This window comes from Oncorhynchus clarkii, chromosome 21 (assembly GCF_045791955.1).
Source record: "Oncorhynchus clarkii lewisi isolate Uvic-CL-2024 chromosome 21, UVic_Ocla_1.0, whole genome shotgun sequence".
Lineage (NCBI taxonomy): Eukaryota > Metazoa > Chordata > Actinopteri > Salmoniformes > Salmonidae > Oncorhynchus > Oncorhynchus clarkii.
In genome coordinates this window covers 10,328,670-10,350,900 of record NC_092167.1, presented here as the reverse complement: position 1 = coordinate 10,350,900, position 22,231 = coordinate 10,328,670, and the positions used below count along the sequence as shown (strand labels likewise).

Sequence of the window (22,231 nt, the reverse complement as noted above, 5' to 3'; positions counted from 1 at the left end):
GGAGTATGCGTGGGGGAGTATATGTGTGTGGGAGTATATGTGTGTGGGAGTATATGTGTGTGGGAGTATGTGTGTGGGAGTATGTGTGTGGGAGTAGGTGTGTGGGAGTATGTGTGTGTGGGAGTATGTGTGTGAGGGAGTATGTGTGTGAGGGAGTATGTGTGTGGGAGTGTAAGTGTGGGAGTAAGTGTGGGGGTATGTGTGGGGGAGTATGTGTGGGGGAGTATGTGGGTGGGGGTATGTGTGTGGGAGTATGTGTGCGGGAGTATGTGTGTGGGAGTATGTGTGTGGGAGTATGTGTGTGGGAGAGTGTGGGGGTATGTGTGTGGGAGTATATGTGTGGGAGTATGTGTGTGGGAGTTTGTGTGTGGGAATAAATGCGGGGGTGAGTGTGGGGGTATGTGTGTGGGAGTATGTGTGTAGGAGTATATGTGTGGGGGGGTATGTGTGGGGGAGTATGTGTGCGGGAGTATGTGTGGGGGGGGTATGTGTGTGGGGGTATGTGTGTGGGGGTAAGTGTGGGGGTATGCGTGTGGGAGTATATGTGTGGGAGTTTGTGTGTGTGAATAAATGCGGGGGTGAGTGTGGGGGTATGTGTGTGGGAGTATGTGTGTGGGAGTATATGTGTGGGAGTATATGTGTGGGAGTATATGTGTGTGGGAGTATGTGTGTGGGAGTATGTGTGTGGGAGTATGTGTGTGGGAGTATATGTGTGGGAGTATATGTGTGGGAGTATATGTGTGTGGGAGTATGTGTGTGGGAGTATGTGTGTGGGAGTATATGTGTGTGGGAGTATATGTGTGTGGGAGTATATGTGTGTGGGAGTATGTGTGTGGGAGTGTGTGTGTGGGAGTATATGTGTGGGAGTATATGTGTGGGAGTATATGTGTGTGGGAGTATGTGTGTGGGAGTATGTGTGTGGGAGAGTGTGGGGGTATGTGTGTGGGAGTATATGTGTGGGGGAGTATGCTTGGGGGAGTATGCGTGGGGGAGTATATGTGTGTGGGAGTATATGTGTGTGGGAGTATATGTGTGTGGGAGTATATGTGTGTGGGAGTATGTGTGTGGGAGTATATGTGTGTGGGAGTATGTGTGTGGGAGTATGTGTGTGGGAGTATATGTGTGGGAGTATATGTGTGGGAGTATATGTGTGTGGGAGTATGTGTGTGGGAGTATGTGTGTGGGAGAGTGTGGGGGTATGTGTGTGGGAGTATATGTGTGTGGGTGTATATGTGTGTAGGAGTATGCGTGTGCGGGAGTATTTGTGTGTGGGAGTATGTGTGTGTGGGGGGTATGTGTGTGGGAGTATGTGTGTGTGGGGGGTATGTGTGTGGGGTTATGTGTGTGGGAGTATGTGTGTGGGGGTATGTGTGTGGGGGTATGTGTGTGGGGGTATATGTGTGGGAGTATGTGTGTGGGAGTTTGTGTGTGGGAATAAATGCGGGGGTGACTGTGGGGGTATGTGAGTGGGAGTATCTGTGTGTGGGAGTATGTGTGTGGGAGTATGTGTGTGGGAGTAAATGTGGGGGAGAGTGTGGGGGTATGTGTGTGGGAGTATGTGTGTGGGAGTATATGTGTGTGGGAGTATATGTGGGGGAGTATGTGTGGGGGAGTATGTGTGGGGGAGTGTGGGAGTATGTGTGTGGGAGAGTGTGGGGGTATGTGTGTGGGAGTATGTGTGTAGGAGTATATGTGTGGGGGGGTATGTGTGGGGGAGTATGTGTGTGGGGGTAAGTGTGGGGGTATACGTGTGGGAGTATATGTGTGGGAGTTTGTGTGTGGGAGTATGTGTGTGGGAGTATATGTGTGGGAGTATATGTGTGGGAGTATATGTGTGTGGGAGTATGTGTGTGGGAGTATGTGTGTGGGAGTATATGTGTGGGGGAGTATGTGTGTGTGGGAGTATGCGTGTGGGAGTATGTGTGTGGGGGAGTATGCGTGGGGGAGTATGCGTGGGGGAGTATATGTGTGTGGGAGTATGTGTGTGGGAGTATATGTGTGGGGGAGTATGCGTGGGGGAGTATATGTGTGTGGGAGTATATGTGTGTGGGAGTATATGTGTGGGGGAGTATGTGTGTGGGAGTATATGTGTGGGGGAGTATGCGTGGGGGAGTATGCGTGGGGGAGTATATGTGTGTGGGAGTATATGTGTGTGGGAGTATATGTGTGTGGGAGTATATGTGTGTGGGAGTATGTGTGTGGGAGTATATGTGTGGGGGAGTATGCGTGGGGGAGTATGCGTGGGGGAGTATATGTGTGTGGGAGTATATGTGTGTGGGAGTATATGTGTGTGGGAGTATATGTGTGTGGGTGTATATGTGTGCGGGTGTATATGTGTGTAGGAGTATGTGTGTGGGAGTATGTGTGTGGGGGTATGTGTGTGGGGGAGAGTGTGTGGGAGTATGTGTGTGGGAGTTTGTGTGTGGGGGTATATGTGTGGGAGTATGTGTGTGGGAGTATGTGTGTGGGAATAAATGCGGGGGTGAGTGTGGGGGTATGTGTGTGGGGTATGTGTGTGGGAGTATATGTGTGTGGGAGTATATGTGTGTGGGAGTATGTGTGTGGGAGTATGTGTGTGGGAGTATGTGTATGGGAGTAAATGTGGGGGAGAGTGTGGGGGTATGTGTGCGGGAGTATGTGTGTGGGAGTATACGTGTGTGGGAGTATGCGTGTGGGAGTATGCGTGTGGGAGTATGTGTATGGGAGTAAATGTGGGGGAGAGTGTGGGGGTATGTGTGTGGGAGTATGTGTGTGGGAGTATACGTGTGTGGGAGTATATGTGTGTGGGAGTATGTGTGTGGGAGTATGTGTGTGGGAGTATGTGTATGGGAGTAAATGTGGGGGAGAGTGTGGGGGTATGTGTGTGGGAGTATGTGTGTGGGAGTATACGTGTGTGGGAGTATATGTGTGTGGGAGTATGTGTGTGGGAGTATGTGTGTGGCAGTATGTGTATGGGAGTAAATGTGGGGGAGAGTGTGGGGGTATGTGTGTGGGAGTATGCGTGTGGGAGCATGCGTGTGGGAGTATGCGTGTGGGAGTAAGTGTGGGGGTATGTGTGTGGGAGTATGTGTGTGGGAGTCAATGTGGGGGTGAGTGTGGGGGTATGTGTGTGGGAGTATGTGTGTGTGGGAGTATATGTGTGTGGGAGTATATGTGTGTGGGAATATATGTGTGTGGGTGTATATGTGTGTAGGAGTATGTGTGTGGGGGTATGTGTGTGGGAGTATGTGTGTGGGAGTATGTGTGTGGGAGTATGTGTGTGGGAGCATGTGTGTGCGTGTGCATGTGTGTGTGTGTGTGTGATTGTGCATATAGTGTGTGTGATTCTAAATATTAGTGTGTGCATCACAGGGTCCAGTGGAGTTAAATAATGGATGTCATGTGTGTTTCTTCCTGAGTGATCGGCTCCTCTCCTCTCTGCTCCTCTGAGGAGTGTGTGTCTGTTCCGCCATCCTCCATCTGTCTGCACTGAAACGCCCAATTCTGACATAATGGCCTGGAACTGTGAATATTGACGCTGTAGACCCATGGCTGTGGAGCCATATCTGAACCCAGCCCAACTAACATCCTCTGGCTATCCTACCTGTGGGGACCAGCGGCTGGGTTGGGCTGGGGTTCTCATGGGCCTTTTACACTGCAGGGATTTACATCGGTGCTTGAACTAAATCCTAAGACTCAGAGAGACACAGTGGGACAGGTAGGGAGACCCTGAGGAGAGGAATAACGAGCTCCACTCACAGGCCTGGTCCTACCAGTGGACTGCTATAGCTGCTGCAGCCCCATTAGGTCACCTTCAGGAGTCAGATCTGAGCAGGGTGACTGCAGTCCACAATCAACTACTCACCTCTGAATCACAGACAGGCCAAGCCCAAACTAACCCCGGCAGTCACACACATAACTAAGAGAGAGAGGAGGGGAATTCTGTGAGAATGAAAGCGTGGGCACACTCACGGACACACACCCCGGCAGGCAAAACTGGTTGAAACGACGTCACACAAACACACAAAAAAACCTTGAAGTCATATCAGATAAAAATCAAACATTCCCTCAAAAACAAGATATGAAATGCGGAACGTACTGTTTATTCTTTCTACACAGTGAGTGACTTCACAGGGCTGTAATTCGGTAGGGCTCTCCACAGTGGTCCTCTATCTCTGTTGGCAAAACACGCGTTTGTTGATTTTCTCTTTTCTTGTGATGCATCGCCACGTCGTGCCAGGAGGCGAATCGCGAGTTCATTTGCTGAAAAGCCTCGATTCCAATCTGCTTTACGTCAGGGGCGCAAAGGAGGGAGAAAACCACTCTTTAGAGCTTTTGGATAGATAAGCCTTCCTTTTAAAAATGGCCGTGGTACCTTTTGGAGATACGGCTCGTGGGTCGGCTGTCGGAAGCAGTTTCCCATATTGCTGCTCTGTCACCTTGCCAGCTGTGCCAAAATGGATGCCAAACATTTAGGAAGAAGCCAGTATTTTAAGTAACACAGGTAGAAGGTTCATTCCTTTGGATTAGCATGTGATTCAAATACACTTTCTGGGAACATCTTGTCTGTTACTTAAAAGGAGAGTTACATGATGCCAGTCACTGTCCTCACACAGGACAGGACAGTGACTGGAAAAGGGGCTCCGTCACATCAGAAATCAGGTGTTTCTGTATGTGTTCGTGTGTGTTCGTGTGTGTGTGTGTCAGCCTGCCTCAGTACATGATGTGAACACCAATAGAACATGACTGTCTGAGGGGACCTCACGGTGAGCACTGTAGGAGGGCTGAGGAGGAGCCAGTCAGCACTGCCTTGTGTCTTAGTCATACAGGTTATCACTGCCGTGTGTCTTAGTCATACAGGTTATCACTGAGGAGGAGTCAGTCAGCACTGCCTTGTGTCTTAGTCATACAGGTTATCACTGCCTTGTGTCTTAGTCATACAGGTTATCACTGCCTTGTGTCTTAGTCATACAGGTTATCACTGAGGAGGAGTCAGTCAGCACTGCCTTGTGTCTTAGTCACACAGGTTATCACTGCCTTGTGTCTTAGTCATACAGGTTATCACTGCCTTGTGTCTTAGTCATACAGGTTATCACTGAGGAGGAGTCAGTCAGCACTGCCTTGTGTCTTAGTCATACAGGTTATCACTGCCTTGTGTCTTAGTCATACAGGTTATCACTGAGGAGGAGTCAGTCAGCACTGCCTTGTGTCTTAGTCACACAGGTTATCACTGCCTTGTGTCTTAGTCATACAGGTTATCACTGCCTTGTGTCTTAGTCATACAGGTTATCACTGAGGAGGAGTCAGTCAGCACTGCCTTGTGTCTTAGTCACACAGGTTATCACTGCCTTGTGTCTTAGTCATACAGGTTATCACCGAGGAGGAGCCAATCAGCACTGCCTTGTGTCTTAGTCATACAGGTTATCACCGAGGAGGAGCCAGTCAGCACTGCCTTGTGTCTTAGTCATACAGGTTATCATCGAGGAGGAGTCAGTCAGCACTGCCTTGTGTCTTAGTCATACAGGTTATCACTGAGGAGGAGTCAGTCAGCACTGCCTTGTGTCTTAGTCATACAGGTTATCACTAAGGAGGAGTCAGTCAGCACTGCCTTGTGTCTTAGTCATACAGGTTATCACTGAGGAGGAGTCAGTCAGCACTGCCTTGTGTCTTAGTCATACAGGTTATCACTGAGGAGGAGTCAGTCAGCACTGCCTTGTGTCTTAGTCATACAGGTTATCACTAAGGAGGAGTCAGTCAGCACTGCCTTGTGTCTTAGTCATACAGGTTATCACTGAGGAGGAGTCAGTCAGCACTGCCTTGTGTCTTAGTCATACAGGTTATCACTGAGGAGGTGGGAATCAATGGAACAGGAATGGAACAGACATTTCCTCCACAAGTAACATTTCAGATATAGAATCCATCATTATAACGATACAGTAAGTCTAGAAAAAGTAACACTCCAGACTCAATATGTCAAGGGTTGAAATCACTGGAGAAAGAGAAGTACTTAGCATGACTCAATTCCACTCTCTTTCCACAACGCCAGAGCATCAGCTCAATATTATCAACCAGTGGGTTGTAGGAACCAGATGGCTCACTGGGAGCTTCATGTCAAGGTGGCCCTAGGCTGAACACATCCAGTATCTGAGACAGGGAAACATGTGGCAGGGTCTCAGACACACAGATCATGACCATGTTGCGTGTTCTATGTGTGGGGAGAGATGCACTCTTCTCTATGGCTCTCTCTGGAGCCACATCTGCAGAAGAGCAATGCTTCACAGCTCATGCTCACTATGGCCTATCAACATCTGTGTCCCGCCCTGTCACTCAAAACCACCGGGCACAGAGCCCAACCCCTTTTCACATGATTGACAGCCCATGTGGCCAATCTCATCAGTTTTATGACCTCAATCCTGTTATTGTATGTCCCTGCTTCTGGAGGGCCGTGCCTGTTTTTTCTCTGTTTTGAGAGAGAGAGAGTAAAAGAGAAAGAGAAAGCGAAGGAGGGAGAGGGAGAGAGAAGAGAAAGAGAGCGCGACATTGAGAAGTGTCACGCCTTTGAAGCAGGCAGGGAGTGGAGACAGTTGTTGCCATGGAAACCACGGCCGGGCTCTAGTGAGTAAGTAAGCTGCTACAGTGAGCTTGCTGCGCTGTGGCGTATGCGAGGGAAGGCGCCTGCGCCTGGCTTCAACCGATCTAACCTGAGGCTGAGTGAAGGATGAAGGGAGAAGGAGAGAGTCCAGACGGAAAGAAGGAGAACCAGAGAAGAGCCTGAGGCACAATTATAGTGTGAGACAGGGCTGATTGCACAAGCCTTAGATCTATAGAGCAGAGAAACAGGTCTCCTCAGGTCTCTGTGGTGAGTAACACACACACACACACACACACACACACACACAAACATACATGCCAGACTAATGGAGACACCTTTATTACGGAGCACACAACTCTTTCGTCTCCACACACAGCCTCAGCTCAGAGCTCCACAATGGGGCCCTTTGTTCCAGCTCCGGCGTGAGGCTCAGTGTCAACCTGACTTTCATAAGGCAGCCTCTGTGCTAATAGAGACAGTGTGAATAATGCATGAAGGAAGGAAGGAGCACTCAGGAGCCAATATTATTATTATTCTATTGCTGCCAATCAATCATAAACACAAGGATAACAGGAAAGGGAAGTGAAAAAGACAGGAAAGGAGGGACGGATACCTGACAGATACCTGGCAACCCGCCTAACAAGCACATGCTCATCAGAGTGTGAGATAGGTAAAGCCCTTTGAATTGAATTGAGAGAGGTAGAGGATGACCCCCTACTGTGGCACACAGCTCTCACCAGTACCAAACAATCATATCATCACACAGCTCTTACCAGTACCAAACAATCAGATCATCACACAGCTTTCACCAGTACCAAACAATCATATCATCACACAGCTCTCACCAGTACCAAACAATCAGATCATCACACAGCTCTCACCAGTACCAAACAATCATATCATCACACAGCTCTCACCAGTACCAAACAATCAGATCATCACACAGCTTTCACCAGTACCAAACAATCATATCATCACACAGCTCTCACCAGTACCAAACAATCAGATCATCACACAGCTCTCACCAGTACCAAACAATCATATCATCACACAGCTCTCACCAGTACCAAACAATCAGATCATCACAGACTCACAGCTCTGACAGAGAACAGGTAGTCACACACTAATCACATTAATCACACACTCTGGTACACAAACTCTGCCCATTCTAACACAATGCTCCCGTTCCACATAGCAGCACATGCATGCACACACACACGGCATATATTCAATCACACCCTCCATAAAATCTAAGTTCCCATTTACAAATGCTCACTGGGTGTTTTGTCCATCAAGGACACATTGGCTGGACGCCTCCCCTGTTAGGCATCCCACCATTAACAACACAAGGTTCTTACTTCACCTGTTGCGGACAGAGCACGACGCTGCAATGTCAATCAATGGCATGTCAAAGAGGGGTAAGAGAGGGAGAGACAAAGAGTGAGAAAGAGAGTGCAACATTATTATTTTTTTTAAGAGTTGATGAAAAGAGAGAAGACTTCATCTCCATGTCTCTCTCTCGCTCTCTCAATTCAAAGGGCTTTATTGGCATGGGAAACATATGTTTACAAAAAGTGAAATAAACAATCAAAAATTAACAATAAACATTACACTCACAAGTTTCAAAGAAGTAGACACATTTATATTCTGAGGAATAGACACGTCATATTATGGCTATGTACAGTGTTATAATGATGTCTCTCTCTCTCCCCCAACTCCCACTTAACAACCACAGTCTCTCCTGTGCTCTTTTCATCCTGTGAATCAGTTGCATTATTCAGAGTAACAGGTAAGCCCATTCCCACAGAGAGCTTTACTGTGTCCACACATGTAGACTGCCATCACAGGCAGCGAAGGAAGCCAAGAATAGCTACAGTAGATTGCTAGTCGTGCCGGGACGATACCAGCATCGCGATTCTTGTTAGTATCGTGGCAAGGAAACAAAACACAAAGCAGATTTAACTTCTTTAGGAAAACAGCCCTGATTTTGGAAACAAATATCATTATGTTGTCATCCAGAGTCACATTTATTCATTTTCCAAGTTGTAGCACATTTTACATACAGCAGAGAGATAAGAGAGAAATAGAGAAAGGGAGAGAAGATCAGAAAAAGAGAGAAAGAGAGAGAGAGAGAGAGCAAGACCCCATACATTCAGACTGCGGAGCTTATGGGTCATTGTCATCAGAGTGGCACATACTAATGTCACTCAACTGTTGGCCCCCCTATCAAATCAGAACTAGGTGGATTACCAGGTGATGGGGCTGATTTCTCACAGTCACATTGGAGTCAGAAGAGGCCATTTGTTTAAAAGCTGGAAGCACTGTATTAGCTGGCCACATATCATCGCTACGCTATCAGGGTCACTGACATGGCATACTATTGGCATGAGCTGCAGTATCTCTGTCCTCAACCCTGACCAATCCCCAGTCCCCTGATCCTGGCTCAAGTATCTATCCCCAGTCCCCTGATCCTGGCTCAAGTATCTATCCCCTGCCCCCGGATCCTGGCTCAAGTATCTATCCCCAGTCCAGTGATCCTAGCTCAAGTATCTATCCCCAGTCCCCTGATCCTGGCTCAAGTATCTATTCCCAGTCCAGTGATCCTGGCTCAAGTACCTATCCCTTGCCCCCGGATCCTGGCTCAAGTATATATCCCCAGTCCACTGACCCTGGCTCAAGTATATATCCTCTGTCCACTGATCCTGGCTTAAGTATCTATCCCCAGTCCCCTGATCCTGGTTCATGCATCTATCCCCTGCCCCCTGATCCTAGCTCAAGTATATATCCTCTGTCCCCTGATCCTGGCTCAAGTATCTATTCCTACCTTTGACTCCCTCTCTCTTTCCTCTTGCTCTCTCTGCAGTCTTCTACAGTGGCTTGCGAAAGTATTCACCCCCTTGGCATTTTTCCGATTTTGTTGCTTTACAACCTGAAATTTAAATAGATTTTGGGGGGTTTGTATCACTTGATTCACACAACATGCCTACCACTTTGAAGATGCAAAATATGTTTTATTGTGAAAGAAACAAGAAATAAGACCAAAAATTAAAAAAAACTTGAGCATGCATAACTATTCACACCCCCCCCCCCCCCCCCCCCAAAGTCAATACTTTGTAAAGCCACCTTTTGCAGCAATTACAGCTGCAAGTCTTTTGGGGTATGTCTCTATAAGCTTGGCACATCTAGCCACTGGGATTTTTGCCCATTCTTTAAGGCAGAATTGCTCCAGCTCCTTCAAGTTGGATTGTTTCTGCTGGTGTAGAGCAATCTTTAAGTCATACCACAGATTCTCAATTGGATTGAGGTCTGGGCTTTGACTAGGCCATTCCAAATAATTTAAATGTTTCCCCTTAAACCACTCGGGTGTTGCTTTAGTAGTATGCTTAGGGCCATTGTCCTGCTGGAAGGTGAACCTTTGTCCCAGTCTCAAATCTCTGGAAGACAAACAGATTTCCCTCAAGAATTTATTTAATGCTATCCATCATTCCTTAAATTCTTACCAGTTTCCCAGTCCCTGCCAATGAAAAACATCCCCACAGATGCTGATACCACCATGCTTCACTGTGGGGATGGTGTTCTCGGTGTGATGAGAGGTGTTGGGTTTTTACGCCCGATAGTGTTTTCCTTGATGGCCAAAAAGCTCAAATTTTGTCTCATCTGAACAGAGTACATTTTCCATATGCTTGGGGAGTCTCCCACATGCCTTTTGGTGAACACCAAATGTGTTTGCTTATTTATTTTCTTTAAGCAATGGCTTTTTTCTGTCCGCTCTTCCGTAAAGCCCAGCTCTGTGGAGTGTATGACTTAAAGTGGTCCTATGGATAGATACTTCAATCTCCGCTGTAGAGATGGCAGCTCCTTCAGGGTTGTCTTTGGTCTCTTTGTTGCCTCTCTGATTAATGCCCTCCTTGCCCGATCTGTGAGTTTTGGTTGGCGGCCCTCTCGGCAGGTTTGTTGTGGTGCCATATTCTTTCCATTTTTTTATATTTTAATAATGGATTTAATGGTGCTCCGTGGGATGTTCAAAGTTTCTGATCTTTTTTATAACCCTGATCTGTACTTCTCCACAACTTTGTCCCTGACCTGTTTGGAGAGCTCCTTGGTCTTCATGGTGCTGCTTGCTTAGTAGTGTTGCAGACACTGGAGCCTTTCAGAATAGGTGTATACATACTGACATCATGTGACAGATCAAGTGACACTTAAATAAAGTCCACCTGTGTGCAATCTAACTAATTATGTAACTTCTGAAGGTAATTGGTTGCACCAGATCTTATTTAGGGGCTTCATAGCAAAGGGGGTGAATACATATCCACCCACCACTTTTCCATTATGACTATTTTATTTTTTAAACAAGTCATTTTTTCAATTTCACTTCACCAATTTAGACTATTTTGTGTATGTCCAATTACATGAATTCCAAATAAAAATCCAATTAAATTACAGGTTGTAATGCAACAAAATAGGAAAAACGCCAAGGGGATGAATACTTTTGCAAGGCACTGTACGCGTATGGGTGAGGTAGTTTTTAAAAATGTATATAATTATTTATTACAATAAACACAACGAAGGGGTAACATTAAAGTATTAGAACATGAAGGACAAACAATACAGCATCAAGACACTATCAAACATGTATCAGTCTTTCCGCAACAGAGCCCTCCTTGTGTGTGAGGGAGCGTGTGCATGATAGTGATATAAAATGTATGTCATATAAGTCGTTTCCTTTTTCATGATCACAATCTGGTGAAACCCGAACCCTCCAAGATCCCCAATAGCTGTCCCTCAACCATTCCAGACCCCTCCCACAGTCCCCCCAGGAAGAAAAAACTCCCCCGATTAATTCCATTCCCCACCCCCAAGAACCCCCCAATGCACAAACAACCAAGGTAATGAACTAAAGAGAAAAAAGGAAGACAGAAGAAAACAGCAAACAAAGCAAACAAATAAAACATAATGCATTTAAAACAAAGGACATCAAGGACAACTGGAATCATAACAGCAATGCCAACTGTATATGTTTGTGTGCATGTCTGGCACTATTATGTGTGTGTTCTTGTATGTGTTTATTTGAATGAGAGTGTGTGTATATGCACGTGTACAAACACCTGCACGGCATCAGCCTCAGGCAAACCGGCATTAGTTGTAAAAACACTGCCACTTAGTGTCATTCAAATGTACTTCTATTATGTTTTATTTTGACTTTTTTCCCCCTTTATCTTTTGACCATCATTATCTCTCACACACAGCAACTCCACTCCCACTTGTCTCCAATTCCACATACCCACCCTCAGCTTCCCTCAGCCCATCCCATCTATCTCTGCTGGCCACCCACTTCGTGTTTCTACGCAACACTTATCTTTCAACTATGCTATGATGTTTAACGTACAATTTCAATCTATCTAATTGAATAGAATCTACAGATTGCATGTGGAACATAAATACTTTTACTGAGAATACTAGTATATTAGTAATTGACTGACCTGGTCTCTCTAGATCTCTTAACAGTACTATTTCTGGGGTCAATTTTAGATCAATGCTATGCATTTTCAGGCATTCCTGAACCTGAGACCAGAAACAGGCTACCTGAGAGCAATACCAAAATAAATGCTCTATTGATTCTGTATCCTCACAACAAAATCTGCAGAGCTTCGGTGATTTTATGCCCCAAATATTCAACATTTTGTTGGTGGCAAGAATTCCATATAATCATTTTAGCTGAAAAGCACAAAGTCTTGAATCTTGCGTTGTTTTATATACGTGTATCAACTCATACACCCTGTACCATCGAATCGGTACATCAAAAATCTCTTCCCAACTATTTTGCAATCTGTATGGCACAGTTGTCAACATCCTGGTCCTCAAATGAAGCTGGTATACTTTCCTATTTATGCTATTTTTATTCCTCCGCCAGTTTTGATCCTTTATATTGGGCAGACAGACCAGTTCCCTACCTCCTACCGCTGCCACCCTACTCTGTTCCAGCTCTCGTTGGTGGTAGGAAGAGTGGACCAAAGCGTGGTAAGTGTTCATGATACCTTTTATTTAAAAAAAAACACTTAAACAAAATAACACCGTGAAAACAAACAGTTCTGTCAGTCACACAAAACAGAAAACAAGATCCCACAAAACCCAAAAGGAAAATGACAACTTATATACAGTATGATCCCCAATCAGAGACAACGATAGACAGCTGCCTCTGATTGGGAACCACACACACACACACACACACACACACACACACACACACACGGCCAAAAACAAAGAAATAGAAAACATAGACTTTTCCACCCGAGTCACACCCTGACCTAACCAAACATAGAGAATAATGTGGATCTCTAAGGCAAGGGAGTTACAGCCTCCTCCATTTTTGGGGCAATGCAGTAATCAATTGGTTGTCCTCTTGGATTGAGCAGACCTTCCTGTTCAATTCTGATAACTCCATGAAGAACATAACTCTACCATTACAATGTACAATATCATTTAAGAACAAAATATCCTTTCCAAACATCTTTCCCATAAATACAGGTATTTTAATCAACCAGCACATTTGAGTTCAGCCATAATATTTGTTGTAATATTTGTTCTATCTTTTCAGGGGGATGAAATATAAATTGTAGCCAGCTCTGCAATGCTTGTTTGATAAAGACAGATACTTTGAAAAAAGTATCATTTTCAATTAATCGAAAATGAGACATGGCAAACTGCACAAAGGCAAAAAGGCCATTTTTAAACAAAGCTTTTCTTATTAATCTACTTGAGAACCATTTTGGGTTCAAATAAAACGTTTGAATGAGTGAAGCTTTTAGAGAGAGGTTTAGTGCTTTTATATTTAATAATCTCAACCCACCCAGTTCATATTCATTATATAGATAGGCTCGTTTTATCTTGTCTGGTTTAGCGTCCCAGATAAAGTGAAATATTTTTTGCTCATATGATTTGAAAAAAGAATCATCAGGAGTAGCAGCGCCATAAGTAAGTGAGTAAACTGAGATATGACTAAGGAGTTAATCAGGGCAATTTTTCCATAAATAGACAAGTATTTACCTCTCCATGGTTGCAGGATCTTGTCTAGTTTTACAAGTTTGGGTGAGGTTGTTAGTAACAGGTCTATTGGTCTGTCACTCACATCCCATGAGGTGTGTCATCTCTCTCTCTCCTTTCCCACACTCCCCCACCCACTTCCACTGGGCCTGTCCCTCCTCTGTCTCTCATCTGCCCATCTCTCTCTCTCCTTTCCCACACTCCCCCACCCACTTCCACTGGGCCTGTCCCTCCTCTGTCTCTCATCTGTCCATCTCTCTCTCTCCTTTCCCACACTCCCCCACCCACTTCCACTGGGCCTGTCCCTCCTCTGTCTCTCATCTGTCCATCTCTCTCTCTCCTTTCCCACACTCCCCCACCCACTTCCACTGGGCCTGTCCCTCCTCTGTCTCTCATCTGTCCATCTCTCTCTCTCCTTTCCCACACTCCCCCACCCACTTCCACTGGGCCTGTCCCTCCTCTGTCTCTCATCTGTCCATCTCTCTCTCTCCTAGCACCACACGCTTCAGTCAATGGAAGTCCAAGGCCATGCAGCTCCTGTGCTGCGGGAATAATGACTCACACTTCCTCTGATCATCCACTGCCAGCGCTCTCTCTTTCATTCCCCCTTCCTCCCTCTCTCCCTCCCTCCACAAACCCACCTCATGGAGTTATGGGAGAATAACACTGGTGCCCGCCTCTAACAAATAGGCCTTCTTGTACCTCTCATTTCCCTGTCCACAGAGGAGAGGCAAAATGGGCCTAATGAAATCTCCCTGGCGTGCCTTGAAGAACGTCTCTCCATTATAGATACAGACAGATGGGCTGGAACGGCATGGCTAGGGTAATACATTATGAACGCACACACGCACAGATGCGCCCACACGCACAAGCAGACCCACACACACGCAGACCCACACACACAAGCAGACCCACACACACAAAAAGGCATGAGGATGCACGCACGCACACACACACTTCCAGTTACTATCACCTAAGATGGCATTTTTGAGAGCAAATGTTGTACAGACAAATATCATGAAGACCATTAAACGAGTGAACACACATCACTGACAAACTGAAATGGTCCACCCAACCTCAGGAGGCTGAAGAAATTTGGCTTGGCACTTAAAACACTCAGATGCACAATTGAGAGCATCTTGTCGGGCTGTATCACCGCCTGGTACGGTAACTGCAGCGCCCACAACCGCAGGGCTCTCCAGAGGCCATACGCATTACCAGGGGCACACTGCCTGCCCTCCAGGACACCTACACCACCCGATGTCACAGGAAGGCCAAAAAGATCATCAAGGACAAGAACCACCCAAGCCACTGCCTGTTCAACCCGTTATCATCCAGAAGGCGAGGTCAGTACAGGTGCATCAAATCTGGCACCGAGAGACTGAAAAACAGCTTCTATTCCAATGCCATCAGACTGTTAAATAGCCATCACTAGCTCATTAGAGACTGCTGCCCTGTATACATATACTTGAAATCACTGGCCACTTTAATAATTGGAACGCTAGTCACTTTAATAATGTTTACATATTTTGCACTACTCATCTCATTCAGTATGTATATACTTTATTCTACTCGACTGTATTTTAGTCTATGGTGGGCCGACATTGCTCGTCAGCTATTTTACTTTAAATGTGTGTGTATTGTGTGTATTGTTGTGCAATTGTTAGACATTACTTGTTAGCTATAACTACACTGTTGGAACTAGAAACACAAGCATTTTGATACACCCGTAATAACATCTGCTAAACATGTGTATGTGACAAATCAAATTTGATGTTATGGATTAAACATAAACTCAACCATAACATCATGAGAGACAAGAACCTTGGTGAGAAACCTTATGCAGTGTCTACAGAATACTCATCTACAGTTGAAGTCGGAAGTTTACATACACCTTAGCCAAATACATCTACACTCAGTTTTCACAATTCCTGACATTTAATCCTAGTAAAAATACCCTGTCTTAGGTCAGTTAGAATCACCAGTTTATTTTAAGAATGTGAAATGTCAGAATAATAGCAGAGAGAAGGATTTATTTAAGCTTTTATTTCTTTCATCACATTCCCAGTGGGTCAGAAGTTTACATACACTCAATTAGTATTTGGTAGTATTGCTTTAAATTGTTTAACTTGGGTCAAACTTCAACAAGCTTCCCACAATAAGTTGGGTGAATTTTGGCCCATTCCTCCTGAGAGCTGGTGTAACTGAGTCAGGTTTGTAGGCCTCCTTGCTCACACACACTTTTTCAGTTCTGCCCACACAATGTCTATAGGATTGAGGTCAGGGCTTTGTGATGGCCACTCCAATACCTTGACTTTGTTGTCCTTAAGCCATTTTGCCACAACTTTGGAAGTATGTTTGGGGTCATTGTCCATTTGGAAGATCCATTTGCGACCAAGCTTTAACTTGGTATCTTGATATCTTGAGATGTTGCTTCAATATATCCACATAATTGTCCTACCTCATGATCCATTTTGTGAAGTGCACCAGTCCCTCCTGCAGCAAAGCACCCCCACAACATGATGCTGCCACCCCCGTCCTTCACGGTTGGGATGGGGTTCTTCGGCTTGCAAGCCTCCCCCTTTTTCCTCCAAATACAACGATGTTCATTATGGCCAAACAGTTCTATTTTTGTTTCATCAGACCAGAGGCCATTTCTCCAAAAAGTACAATCTTTGTCCCCAGGTGCAGTTGTAAACTGTAGTCTGGCTTTTTTTATGGAGGTTTTGGAGCAGTGGCTTCTTCCTTGCTGAGTGGCCTTTCAGGTTATGTCGACATAGGACTCGCTTTACCGTGGATGTAGATACTTTTGTACCTGTTATCTCCAGCATCTTCACAAAGTCCTTTGCTGTTGTTCTGGGATTGATTTGCACTTTTCGCACCAAAGTACATTCCTCTCTAGTAGACAGAACGAGTCTCCTTCCTGAGCGGTATGATGGCTGCGTGGTTCAATGGTGTTTATAGTTGCGTACTATTGTTTGTAAAGATGAACGTGGTACCTTCAGGCATTTGGAAAATGCTCCCAAGGATGAACCAGACTTGTGGAGGTCTACAATTTTGTCCTGAGGTCTTGGCTGATTTATTTTGATTTTCCCATGATGTCAAGCAAAGAGACACTGAGTGTGAAGGTAGGCCTTGAAATACATCCACAAGAACACATCCAATTGACTCAAATTATGTCAAGTAGCCTATCAGAAGCTTCTAAAGCATTGACATAATTTTCTGGAATTTTCCAAGCTGTTTAAAGGCACAGTCAACTATGTAAACTTCTGACTCACTGGAATTGTGATACAGTGAATTATAGGTGAAATAATCTGTCTGTAAATAATTGTTGGAAAGATTACTTAGGACATCTACTTTGTGAATGACACAACTGACTTGCCAAAACTATAGTTTGTTAACAAGAAATGTATAGAGTGGTTGAAAAACGAGTTATAATGATTCCAACCTAAGTGTATGTAAACTTCCGACTTCAACTGTATATGCATTGTTGCCAATGAAACATAAACATGACTAAGTATTGAATGTCTTTTGACTGTTTCAGTCTAAATGCTATGTAGGAACATACACACAATCCATTAGTAGACCGACGCTCTTGAAATGCAGTGCTGGAGGGCTAGCTAGATAGTCTCCCAGCTCAGTTGACTAAAACTGGCATGGTTTTACAATAAATAGGCCTTAACCATGGTGCCCGCCTGCCTGCTGAGATTCAGGTGCTGATTACAGAATGGCGCTGCCAAGGTTCAATCTGAGACCACCCTCCGCTGAGACAGACGGCTGCAGAAGGCCAGGTTCATCCCTCCAGCCAAATCATGAAACTAGACCATCCATTACTGAACCCAGCCAGACCAACAGAGAGTCAGTAGCTGCTGGAGAAGAAGCGGAGGCTGGGAATGTAGACAGAAGATTCAAATGCCAATGTATTTCAACAATTGGAAGGAATCTACTGGTTGTGTATCTATTGGACGTATTCCCAAATTTGGAAAGTGAGATTTGAACCAGATCTGTGGATATCTCGTAGCTAGTTTTTCCAGGTGGCATGGCCAGGAAACATAGACGATTCCGTGTGTTATTGGACAGGTAGGCTGGGGTGGATGAAGAATATCTCCCTGTGAGAGGGCGGGAGGGACACCAGCTAAGAGATTTAGGACTGGGTCAGGGGGGTTTACTCACAGGGTATGGTGCGGAGGTAGAGGTTGTCTCTAATGATCTGCTGGAGCTCGTGGTCCACTGAGGCCTTCTGGAAGCGCAGGTTAAGGTAGTGACGCAGGTCCTTGTCTATGACGCCCCCTGGAGGAAAAGACCAATAACAACTCGGTAAGGCCTAAGAGCAGGTGTCATGGTCAGGGCCAGGAGTTTGTCCTGATCACGTGACCAGCCGTACGTTTTTCCTGTGGTCTGGAAAAACTCAACAGTCAAACCCAGGATGTCACAATATTAGACAATATTAGCATATTATGCAAACAAACACCAAAGCATGGACCAGTGTGAGCTCTATCGATCAATCAATCACATTTATTTAGAAAGCCCTTTTTACATCAGCATTTGTCACAAAGTGCTTATACAGAAACCCAGCCTAAACCCTCAGAGAGCAAGCAATACAGAAGCACGGTTCTATCGGTTCAACATCTGTCAACACAGCCGTTGGATTTGGAGTGAGGGTGTTAATTGGTGAATGAGGCAAACATGTGTTGAGAAAAATGTCTACACATCTAGACATAAATACGTAATGAGGTCTCTGGGGGGGTCTTTCTCTCCCCCTCCCTCCTTTTCCACTTCTACCCCCATCACAATTATGAATGGGCTAAAGCTCGCCCACTCTAAATTTGCCTCCTCAGCAGGATGGAGGGAGGGAACGAGGGAGGGGTCGAAGGGGAAGGAGAGAGGGAGGCAACGGCAAAGCTCCAGGGAGAGAGAGAGAGCGAGCGAGAGGGCTGGAATGGGCACAAGTCTCACCGATACTCCACATTTGTACTACTACCATTCACTGTGTTTATCTGTCTGCCTGTCTCCCTGCCTGTCTCCCTGCCTGTCTGCCTGCCTGTCTGCCTGCCTGTCTCCCTGTCTGTCTCGCTCTGACCCCATATATTCCACTATTGTACCATCACACAATCCCACGTACACCATATACAGTGTTGACATCCACACACTCTACACACATAGCCTGCAACCACAGGAGATTGGTGGCAGCTTAATTTGGGAGGACAGGCTTGTGATAATGGCTGGAGTGGAGTATTTCCATGTGTTTGATGCCATTCCACTCGCTCCATTCCAGATGTTATTATGAGCCATCCTACCCTCAACAGCCTCCTGTGCCTACAATATCCTCTTGAAATATCCTCCTTCTCAAGCAAACCAAGAGGGCACACATCCTTGAACCAATGGAATTCCCACTGAAACAGGATGACTGAACGGACTCGTCATTTCCATTGATAATGCTAGGAGGGAACCAGAGAGAAATGTGCCCCTAACCTTCAGCAGACACTAAAAGACAGTGATTTGGCCCAATGCCTGGCAATGCTTAGGTCCTCTATCTCATCTTTCAGACCCCAAGGCAACGACATTCAAGTGTTCCGTCTGTTGGAGAGCATGCGCACTGACAGACACAACGCAATCTCAATCTGTCAGCCAGAGAGCGTTTTATAACGAGCGTCGAGAAGTCCGAGGAATTCATGAATAACCTACTTTTGAAGAACAAGTTGATCTGCCGACAACGTCGGAGGAATGTTTTCTCTACCGCGTTCTCCTTTCTCCCTCTCTCTCGCACCGCAACAACATTGTAAACATGAATTTGTAATCAAAACCCCCTGAATGGGGTCAGAAATAAAATCCTGTTCTGCCAAGGAAACAAAACAACCCAACCAGCCAATTGACATCAGCATGAGAAAAGAGACTATGCCATGTTAATCAACACAGTAAAAAACAGACTGATACATACATCATTCAATGCAAAAACACACACACACACACACACACACACACACACACGATACCTCTTCCCCCCCACACACATACCTAAATTCACCGACGACACACAGTAAAATGCACCTCTTTGCACGCCGGCTCTCACAGTTGAGTGTTATTGGCAGCCAGCTGTGTCAGTGTCCGTTCTCCACAGGTACGTTTATCTCCACAAAGAGCCCAGCCAGCAGCAGCCTCTTCCAGGCTCACAGTCAGTACAGCAGTGAAGAAACCCCTGTCCTCCAGTCTCACTCACTGTGTCTGTCTGTCTGATCCACACCACCTCTCCTGGTGCTGTTCATTTCATCCACGGTTGGGAGAGGAAGGGGAGATGAGGCAGGAGAAAGAACGAGAGAAAGAAGGAGAGTGTGTGTGAGTGAGAGAGAGGAGGAGAGAGGGAAGGGGTGGTGCGACAGTTGGGAGGCAACAAAGGAAGCAGGCTCCGGCGGTGTGGACCTATCACAATAAGATCCCTCTTTCAATTCGTCTGTGGGATTCTAAAGTCCACCGGCTCCCCCTGTCTGTGGCTGCTGGTAGCGCAGGGCAGAATATTTTTTTCTTCCATGCCATCCTGGGTGCTCTGTACTTTGACAGCCCAGTGAATAATAATGTCAGCCTTCTGCCCGCCTCCCAAAGCAGATGCCCCTCACTGGCACCACGTGACCCGTCTGTGACCCTGCATCATTGCTCGTGACACATGAAAAAAAAAACAAAGCTGTCTGGCCCACAACATGGGCTAAATGTGATGGTGCCAACAGCTGTCATCTGATTGAATAAAAACAATATGAGCTGTGGCCAGTAATTACTGTGTATTTACACTGCGCTGTTGCATGATGGGACAAACAAACAGAATGCAAGCAGAACTCTGGTGTCAGCACTTTCTCTGAACTCATTTGTCCAATCTCCCTCTTTCTAACTCTCTCCCTTGCTCTATCCGCCACTTTTTCACTCTCTCTCCTTCTCACTCTCACACACACAAACGCGCACTCACACACACACCAGATAAGGACAATAATCTGCCACGTACTTCAGTAGATAGACATGGAGGGCAGGTGGATTCACTTCCAATGTCACTGAACATTTACCTAACATTAAAACAGCATTCCTTACTATGAGCAGCACACAGATATGATCTTCTTTCAGTGTGATTCCTGATGGAAACTTGAATGGGGACAAGATACCAGGGCTGACCCTTGGGGACAGGAGGACTGTGTAAGGACTCTTAAGGACTGAAGAGTCTGCATCCTATAAACTTCACCTCTACATGTTGGTCTGTTGAGTGTGTGACCTTCAAATAACCCACTTCCAGGAGGAGAATGGTAAAGTAGGTCTTCAGTTAGTTCACTGCAATAGCAGGTGAGTGTCCTCTCTATGGCCCAGGGCTGGTGAAGGATGACACAGCTGTGTGTGTGTGTGTCATGAGCGTGCCATGTAAGTGTGTGTGAGTGTTTGTGTATGTGTGTGTGCATGCGTGCGTGTGTGTGTGTGTGTGTGTGTGTGTGTGTGTGTGTGTGTGTGTGAATCAATGCGGTGTATGAGGAGGTCACTACAGCGTTCAGTCCTCTCTCCAGTGGGATGAGGCCATTTCTCATCCCAATCACTCTGCGCTATCATGACACGCCTGACAAGTGAGGAGGAAGGGGGGATGGGCAGAAGAGAAGAGCAGGAGAAAGGGAGGACAGGAGATATGGACAGTCAGTGCTACAGTAGTACTGAGGTAACACAGCAGCTGTAATACTGAGGTAACAGCAGCAGTAGTACTGAGGTAACAGCAGCAGTGGTACTGAGGTAACAAGAGCAGCAGTAGTACTGAGGTAACAAAGCAGCAGTAGTACTGAGGTAACAACAGCAGCAGTAGTACTGAGGTAACAACAGCAGCAGTAGTACTGAGGTAACAACAGCAGCAGTAGTACTGAGGTAACAACATCAGCAGTAGTACTGAGGTAACAACAGCAGCAGTAGTACTGAGGTAACAACAGCAGCAGTAGTACTGAGGTAACAGCAGCATCAGTAGTACTGAGGTAACAGCAGCATCAGTAGTACTGAGGTAACAGAAGAAGTAGTACTGAGGTAACAGCAGCAGTAGTACTGAGGTAACAGCAGCAGCAGTAGTACTGAGGTAACAGCAGCAGTAGTACTGAAGTAACAGCATCGGCAGTACTGAGGTAACAGCAGCAGTGGTACTGAGGTAACAGCAGCAGTGGTACTGAGGTAACAGCAGCAGCGGTACTGAGGTAACAGCAGCAGCAGTACTGAGGTAACAGCAGCAGTAATACTGAGGTAACAGCAGCCGTAGTACTGAGGTAACAGCAGCCGTAGTACTGAGGTAACAGCAGCAGTAGTACTGAGGTAACAGCAACAGTAGTACTGAGGTAACAGCAACAGTAGTACTGAGGTAACAGCAGCAGTAGTACTGAGGTAACAGCAGCAGTAGTACTGAGGTAACAGCAGCAGTAGTACTGAGGTAACAGCAACAGCAGTACTGAGGTAACAGCAACAGTAGTACTGAGGTAACAGCAGCAGTGGTACTGAGGTAAAAGCAGAAGCGGTACTGAGGTAACAGCAGCAGTGGTACTGAGTTAACAGCAGCAGTGGTACTGAGGTAACAGCAGCAGTAGTACTGAGGTAACAGCAGCAGCACTGAGATAACAGCAGCAG

The 22,231-nt window shown here is 45.9% G+C and overlaps 1 protein-coding gene across 1 annotated transcript in view; it reads right to left on the bottom strand.

Moving 5' to 3' along the window:
- The window catches only part of LOC139378509 (membrane-associated guanylate kinase, WW and PDZ domain-containing protein 2-like), a 271,242-nt gene that overhangs the window by 167,147 nt on the left and 81,864 nt on the right, over nucleotides 1-22,231 (bottom strand). The window contains exon 2 of the mRNA XM_071120733.1: nucleotides 17,786-17,902. Within this exon, the coding sequence (XP_070976834.1) occupies nucleotides 17,786-17,902 (117 nt within the window). The remainder of the gene's footprint in view (nucleotides 1-17,785; nucleotides 17,903-22,231) is intronic.